The sequence below is a fragment of the Beta vulgaris genome, chromosome 2 (genome assembly GCF_026745355.1).
Source record: "Beta vulgaris subsp. vulgaris cultivar EL10 chromosome 2, EL10.2, whole genome shotgun sequence".
Classification (NCBI taxonomy): domain Eukaryota; kingdom Viridiplantae; phylum Streptophyta; class Magnoliopsida; order Caryophyllales; family Amaranthaceae; genus Beta; species Beta vulgaris.
The window spans coordinates 49,335,721-49,343,490 of NC_079203.1; the positions used below are offsets into that span (position 1 = coordinate 49,335,721).

At 29.9% G+C, this 7,770-nt stretch overlaps 1 protein-coding gene across 1 annotated transcript; it reads left to right on the forward strand.

The window, feature by feature from the left end:
- The first annotated feature begins 37 nt into the window (after window positions 1–37).
- Window positions 38–7,304, forward strand: LOC104908371 (4,5-DOPA dioxygenase extradiol 1). Its single transcript, XM_010697494.4, has 3 exons — window positions 38–363; window positions 891–1,261; window positions 6,966–7,304. The coding sequence occupies exons 1-3, from the start codon at window positions 97–99 to the stop codon at window positions 7,153–7,155; spliced, it is 828 nt and encodes a 275-aa protein (XP_010695796.1). The 5' UTR covers window positions 38–96; the 3' UTR covers window positions 7,156–7,304.
- Window positions 7,305–7,770: the final 466 nt, after the last annotated feature.

A 7,770-nucleotide genomic window follows, 5' to 3' on the forward strand; every position in this document is an offset into this window, starting at 1 on the left:
TAATCTTCATTCTTATCTGTGTTTGAAAGAAATCAAAACAAGAAGAAAACAAAACAACCTTTTATATAACTAGAAAGCAACAAAAAAAAAAAAAAGATGAAAATGATGAATGGAGAAGATGCTACTGATCAAATGATCAAAGAAAGCTTCTTCATAACACATGGAAACCCAATATTAACAGTAGAAGACACACATCCATTAAGACCTTTCTTTGAAACTTGGAGAGAGAAAATCTTTTCTAAGAAACCTAAGGCAATTCTTATTATTTCTGGTCATTGGGAAACTGTTAAACCTACTGTTAATGCTGTCCATATCAATGATACTATCCATGATTTTGATGACTATCCTGCTGCTATGTACCAGGTTTTTTTTTTTTTTTTTCTCTTTCCTCCTAATTCATTTCTGAGGATTATTTTATGTGATTTTTCTTGCTTATTCTATGAAGTATTTAGGAAAAAACCTAGATACAATAGACCTATATATCATTGTGCTGTTTCTTTAAGTTGTTTTACAGGAATTCTAAGTTTTTAACTGTTAGGAATAGTAATCACACTTTTCTGGAGAACTATCCATAAATCTCTATATTATATTCACCTACTTCTTGTTAAACTCCCAAAAAGTTTGTTCATAATAATTAACTTTAAGGTCATGCTTATTATAAGATTGATATCATTGTTTTCTTTCTATTTTTTATTTATAACAAGCACTTTATGTGAAGCTTATGATAAGTACTCTCAATGTTAATTTTCAAAATAAATAGGACGATTTTGGAAATGATAACGAACGAACCCTTACATAAAGTGCATTTTTAATACAAAAATATTCGATCTTGTTGTACTTTATATATATTATATATTATAACAAACACATTTTTGGTTGTAACATACCAGTTCAAGTATCCAGCTCCTGGGGCACCAGAATTGGCAAGAAAAGTAGAGGAAATTCTGAAAAAATCGGGTTTCGAAACGGCGGAAACTGACGAAAAACGCGGGCTTGATCATGGTGCATGGGTACCTCTAATGCTAATGTATCCTGAGGCTGATATACCAGTATGTCAGCTCTCAGTTCAGCCGCATTTAGATGGAACATACCACTACAACTTAGGGCGAGCATTGGCTCCCTTGAAAAACGACGGCGTATTAATCATTGGTTCAGGAAGTGCAACTCACCCTTTGGATGAAACTCCTCATTATTTTGATGGAGTTGCACCTTGGGCAGCTGCCTTTGATTCATGGCTTCGTAAAGCTCTCATTAATGGAAGGTAATTTTTTGTATACATATATATAATTTTACTTTAAGCCGACTTTTAGTAACATATTTCCTCCGTTTTTTAAAGTTCTACTCATATTATTTGCCTTTTCTATTCGTTTTATAAAGTTTTGTTCATTATTATGCTTTATTCCTCATTTGGGACAATATATATACTATCTTTTCATGCTTTTTATTTCATTTAAAATATAATGAACCCAAACTCTTTCTCTTCATTAGGAAAAAAAGATAAAAAAAAAATCAAGTTATCTTATTTACACTCTCTCCAATACTCCATTTGTTTTTTTTTTTTTTTTTATCTTTCTCACTTTCCTGTACATATCTTTGAACTTAAATATCTTTCATTATATATTAGTAAATATTATAATAATTGAATATTAATAATTTACTAATTGAGACGAATCAAACAAGACTCCACATGATTATATTTTTTCTTATAAATTGAAAAAAATTAAGAAGATTCTATCTAAGTGTAAATAATGTCAAGATTCTAAGTGAGAACGATAAAAAAACAGAGGGAGTATGTCTTAATGTGTAATATATTTATATAACCGAGCATAACATAATATTAACGCAAAATTGGTCTCAACACCATGAACTGTAACTTGGCTGCACCAAACACTATCAACTACGACTAGTAACCTAAACTAGAGACAATGGATCTTGGACCCGTCCCAGATTCGTGGATCCAGATCCGTTTAGAAGGATCTGGATCTTAGCATTTTGGACCATGCGGGTCTGTGTTGGATCCGGGTCCCACACAAAAAATACGAATCTGGATCTGGATCTTATGGAGAGGATCCAGATCCGACCCGCAGATTCATTTTTTATAGTTTGAATATTTTAATTTATAATTAGTAACTTAAGGCTATTGTTTATCTCATTCTCATACAAGATTGAATATTTTAAATGTTGGTATGTTGCTATATTGTAGTTTGGTGAATGTTATAATAATTATATCATTTAGTGATAAAATATTGCCAATTATTTGTACAACTTTTTGGAAAAACAGGTAGAACCGTGGATCTAGTGGATCCGGATTTGAGTATTGCCTTTTGAGATCCGTTGGATCCGGTCCGGATCTGGGTCCAGGCTCAAAAAAGGATCTGGTACCACCAAGAATCGGTCCATGATCCGACCTGTTGTCATCCCTAGCCTAACACCACCAACTATGGGGTGGGGCGTATTCTGTACCATAAATGACGCCGGAGGCCTAAAATGTTGCTGAAGACGGTGGATTTTTATGGTACAAACTACATCTCACGCTGTAGTTGATGGTACATACTACACCTCACTTTGTAGTTGATGGTGTTTAGACACTAGTTATAATTGGTGGTGTTGGATGCACCCGAGCTATAATTTAGGATGTTGCGCTTATTTTGTTAAATGGTTAAAGTTATATAGTATGGTTTGGGTTAGGTAAAACTGAAAAGTCCAAATAATCCAGTGACCCAAACTATTACAAGTTTACAACTAACCTTTTCTTTTTCTTGTATCACTTGTTTTTTTGGAAGGAAGTCTCCAGCAGTACCAAGTCAGAGGGTTTTTTGTATCATCTTTTAATAGAAAACAACTTGACAAGTACTTGTCAAGAAGATAAAATGTCGATCTGATTAATGTGTCGATTTTTTTTTTTCCTTTCTTGTATCACCTTTTAAAAGAAAACAATAATGACATGTGTACTGATTGGGAAGCAAAATCTAAATTCAATAAGAATAGAGTTAAGACATTTAAGTACATTGATTGACAAGATCTTACTTTTTTTGTTGCTTACTAGTGTCTAGTATTACTATCATTGTCAACCAATGTCTTTGTCACGGTGGTCTGTTTATAATGTCTGGTCTAAAATTAGTGGTTGAATTCACATCCTATTATTGGAGTTTAATAGATTCTAACAAAGATATTTCATACTCTAGATTTGAGTATCAAAATAAATATAATTTAATATCAAATCACTGTAAAATTAATACTGAAATAGTTACTGCAATACTTATATTAAATTTACTTTTACTTGGTACAAAAATTAAATCAAAGTTGCACTTTGATATCGATTTGACTGTGCTTTGGTATCAATTTACACTTTATTTTGGTACTGCTTCCAGTATAGAAAATTCATAAAATGTCCCTATTGAAATTCAGAATGGACTTTAACAATGAAATGTCAAGATTTTCTCCTAAAATTATACTCCTGCTTTTTATTTTATTTACCACATTTTTACTTTGGATTATTAAGCCACCAAATTTGACCAATTATTTGATTTTTTTTTTATAAGTAAAACTATAGTCATGTGCAGTCTTGTTAGATTCGTCTCAATGTGAAGATTTATAATATCAAATTTTTTATAATTTTTACTTATAAAAAATAAAAGATATTAAAGGTTAAAATATCTTGAAAATCGTGTAAACATAATGCATAAAGTAAAAAGCATAGGGATCGAAGTAAAGTATGTTATTAAAAAATAGGTAAGAATAAATTCTTTGAGTTGCCTTCACACAGGGCCCGTACTCAGAGGCTCACTACGACCATTCACCCAAATCCATCTTTAAGTTTCAAGCAAATGCTTGAAGTAGAAATAATTAAACCCTAGATTTTGCTATGAAAGATGGAAAAACTCACTACTTGAGCCAATTCTAATTCCTAAGTTAGTAAAGTATATAGAACCAAGAACTTTTCTATAAGATATCCCTGTATTTTAGCGTTTTCTTTGTTGCAATCTTAAATGAGAATATGAGGAAGTAAGTGAAAGGGTGGTAATAAGCCCCTTCCATTTTCCACTCCAAGGTCGTGGGTTGAAAATCTCATCTAGAGGGGTTTTGGGGTTTTGGAGTAGGTTATACTTAAGTGTCCTATTTGAGGGCATGGTTCAAAATCTCATCCAGAAGGGTTTTAGGTTTTGGGGTAGGTTATACTTAAGTAGCCTATTCAAGGGAATCGATGTAACTGATCTTACCAAATTTTTAAAAAAATTGTTGCAATTCTAATTTTTTTTTGTTATTGTATGTGGTACTCCCTCCCTATTTTTTATTTTTTTTATCTTTCACACTTGACATCTTGACACTTTTCAAACTTAGAGAGAATCTTCTCAATTTATAAGAGAAAATATAGTCATGTGGGGTTTTATTTGATTCGTCTCAATTAGTATTTTATTAATATTCAATATTTATAATTTTAACTAATATAAAATGAAATATATTTAAGTTCAAAAACATGTATTGGAAGATTCACAAAGAAAAGTGAGAATGATGAAAAACTGAGGAAATACCCCCCTTAATTAACAAGCTAACTTTAAATTTTTTGTTTATTTCTTATTTTCAAATCTTTATACTTGTATTAAGAGGAGAATTTTCCTAAAACTTTTTCCTTAATACTCCAAGTTAAGCATTTACTCCCTCCGTTTCCTAAAGATCTTCCCACTTACTGTTCCTACAGATACCAAGGAAAATCAAGTTGTGTGGAGGCATGGTGTGAGTAAATTGTAGGAGAGAGAAAATGGTTAAGATAAATAAACAAATAAAAAGGGGTTAGAGTAGGAGAGATAAAGGGAGTAAAATTGAATTAATAATGTAATGGTGGACCATATGATAGTGACATGAGAGGGTAAATATGGAAATTTGTTTTGCCAAATAAGGAATAAAGCAAAAGTGGGAAAATCTTTTGGAAACACCCTTAAACGGAAAGAGGGAAGATCTTTAGGAAACGGAAGGAGTATTTGGTTATTCACCTTTTGAAGTTTTCATCTTTTAGGACCTCATCTTATTTTTTATTTTCATGTTTCAGGACTTCATATTACCTTTTTAGTAGTTTTTCCATATTTTAGGAAAAACAATTAACCATAGTTAATTTGTTTTCCTTTAATTTTTACTTTTTCCCATTTACTACTTTTTTTCTTTGTTTATCTTTCATAATAATCAATGATTTCTAGCTCTTCTAGATCTTTCAAACTACCCAACAACAGTTCCAATAATTTTGTTTTCTTTGTCCTCAAATAATTCAAGTTCACAAATACAGTATCTTAAGACAAAGAAAGAAAAAAAAAACAATTGAAGGTGGCTTCGTTCCATCATAAGAAAAAACAATCAATATTTTAACTTATTGTTAGAAAAAAAGAGTAAAGTTCAGAAAAAGTTAAAAACAAAAAAAAGACTTCGTAAAAAATAGCAAAAGTTTAGAAAAGTTGAGAAAAGTTCTAATCAAACAAGGAAAGCCATGAATATTTAAGAAAAAAATAAGATGAAAATAACATACTGATTTAATGTTTAATTTATTAATTATTTGAAACTCTAATCACTCAATCAATCGTGGAAAATAAAATAAGAACTTTACAAGAGACGTAATGATGACTTATCAAAGGGGTGCGATATAAGACAAATGAAAAATTACAAGGTAACACTAGAAAGAAAAAATATCAAAAAAATAACAAAAAAAACGCAAAATTATAGTAATATCTTGTAAAAAGACCTTAAAATTATACTTCTTTTATTATGAAATAAGTAAAACATTTTTTTTTATATCATAGCTTTTTGAAATAAGTATTTTACTTATCATAATGGAGAAGTATACAATTATGGAAATGTGACCAATGATTAAGCAGCCTTATGTGCATTCATGATTCATTGATGAGACTGCAACAAGGTGGGTTCATGGACAGAACTAAGGGATGTAAGGTATTGGGCCACCCTATCATTCAAATTTTGTTTTAATCTTAAGACAAAGTAATCTCTTTGTCCTCTTATAAAATCATCTCTTTGTATATGTGCAAATATGCGGTATACAGACTACAAGTCGATAAGAAGCATTTGTGTGAATGGGGTCCTGGTTTGAAATAATTGCACTGCATCCTGCTTTTTCTCATTACTACTGATTGAAGCTTTAGCTATATATTACAAAAATTATTAAAAAAAAGTCCAATTTTAATATAAAAGTAGATCTAATCACTAAATGGATGAAATTAGTTATCGAAAGAAATTAACCTTAGTTACTATTAAGCTAATTCTCTTTCAAATATTGGACTTACCACTGCCTAATGTATACTAATATATTAAAAAGGTGTTCCTCAACAAGGAACTATGCCACGTGGCGCTATCCCATAGAGTTTTGACTTCATGTACTCAACATACAAATAAAAAAAAAAATTAGACTATACATGATATAAGATTTGATCCCATGACCTCACATTTGTGTACTAATGTCTTAACCACTAAACCAAATAATATTTTGGTGTGTCATGATTTCAAGGTAAAATATTAATAAATGAAACATATAAGTATCTGGGATATAGTCCGGGTCCAAAAATCAGTTTTAATTTAAAAGTAGGCGGTCTCTTATAAGACAAACTCGTTTTTCTTGACAAGAATCGAATCAATAGAGCCGGTCTTTTTATATTCGAGAAAAGATTATCAAAAATATTAAACAAGACATTACATTCTTTACTTCTTCAATTATTGAGATCTCAAAACTTTCACATATTAAGCTGTCGATATTAAAATTTAAAATTCGGACTCAACTTAATTCTACCTTGATCTCTAAAACAAATTTAACACGCATTTTTCGTAATTTCGATTTCTCTAACATTTCGAATGTAAACATCAATCTTTCAAACAAAGTTTGCATACAATAAAGTTAAATTGACTATTTTTCACCAAAAAAAAAAAGAAGTTAAATTGACTATGATTTACATCTACTCTATGATTTTCAGGTTTGAAGAAGTGAATATATATGAAACCAAAGCACCAAATTGGAAATTAGCACATCCTTTCCCAGAACATTTTTATCCATTGCATGTTGTTCTTGGCGCTGCTGGTGAAAAATGGAAGGCTGAGCTTATTCATAGCAGTTGGGATCATGGCACCTTGTGTCACGGCTCCTACAAGTTCACTTCAGCCTAGTTTTACTTTTAAACACTATATATGTCTATGTTATTCTACTTGGTAATTTGCTATGTGTTGTAGTTTTGATTTGGTGTATAATTCTTTTCGTTTACTCCTTTTTTATTCTTTTGAGTTATTGTACTTGGTATTTAGTGTTGTTTTGATTTCGTGCATAATTCTTTTAGTCTATTGTTATTCTTTTTTTTTTTTTTTGACGAGACTATTGTTATTCTCTTGAATGAGGAATAAATCGCGAGCTCGATGTAATAGTTTGTTTTATGTTTCAAATCTATCATTATATATATATATATATATATATATATATATATATATATATATATATATATATATATATATATATATATATATATATATATATATATATATATATATATATATATATATATTATTAAAAAAAATTTATTGTATTACTCGCAAAATGTTGATCAAAAGTTGTGTAAAAAGACTTTCTCAGTTATTATTCCACCATCAAATTACAATTTTTATATGAGACATAATATCATTGTGAAGTAGTATATCTTTTGCCTCATTGAAAAAAAATATATAATAAGATCAAAATCTTTATAACAAGTCTTGAACTATTGGCTACACACTTTAGATGTCATAAGACAA

Bases quoted from the DNA above. Each gene is read 5' to 3' on its own strand.
- LOC104908371 (XM_010697494.4), top strand. From the start codon at position 97: ATGAAAATGATGAATGGAGAAGATGCTACTGATCAAATGATCAAAGAA. The intron at 364-890 runs GTTTTTTTTTTT...GTAACATACCAG, and splicing joins ATCCTGCTGCTATGTACCAG to TTCAAGTATCCAGCTCCTGG. The intron at 1,262-6,965 runs GTAATTTTTTGT...TATGATTTTCAG, and splicing joins AAAGCTCTCATTAATGGAAG to GTTTGAAGAAGTGAATATAT.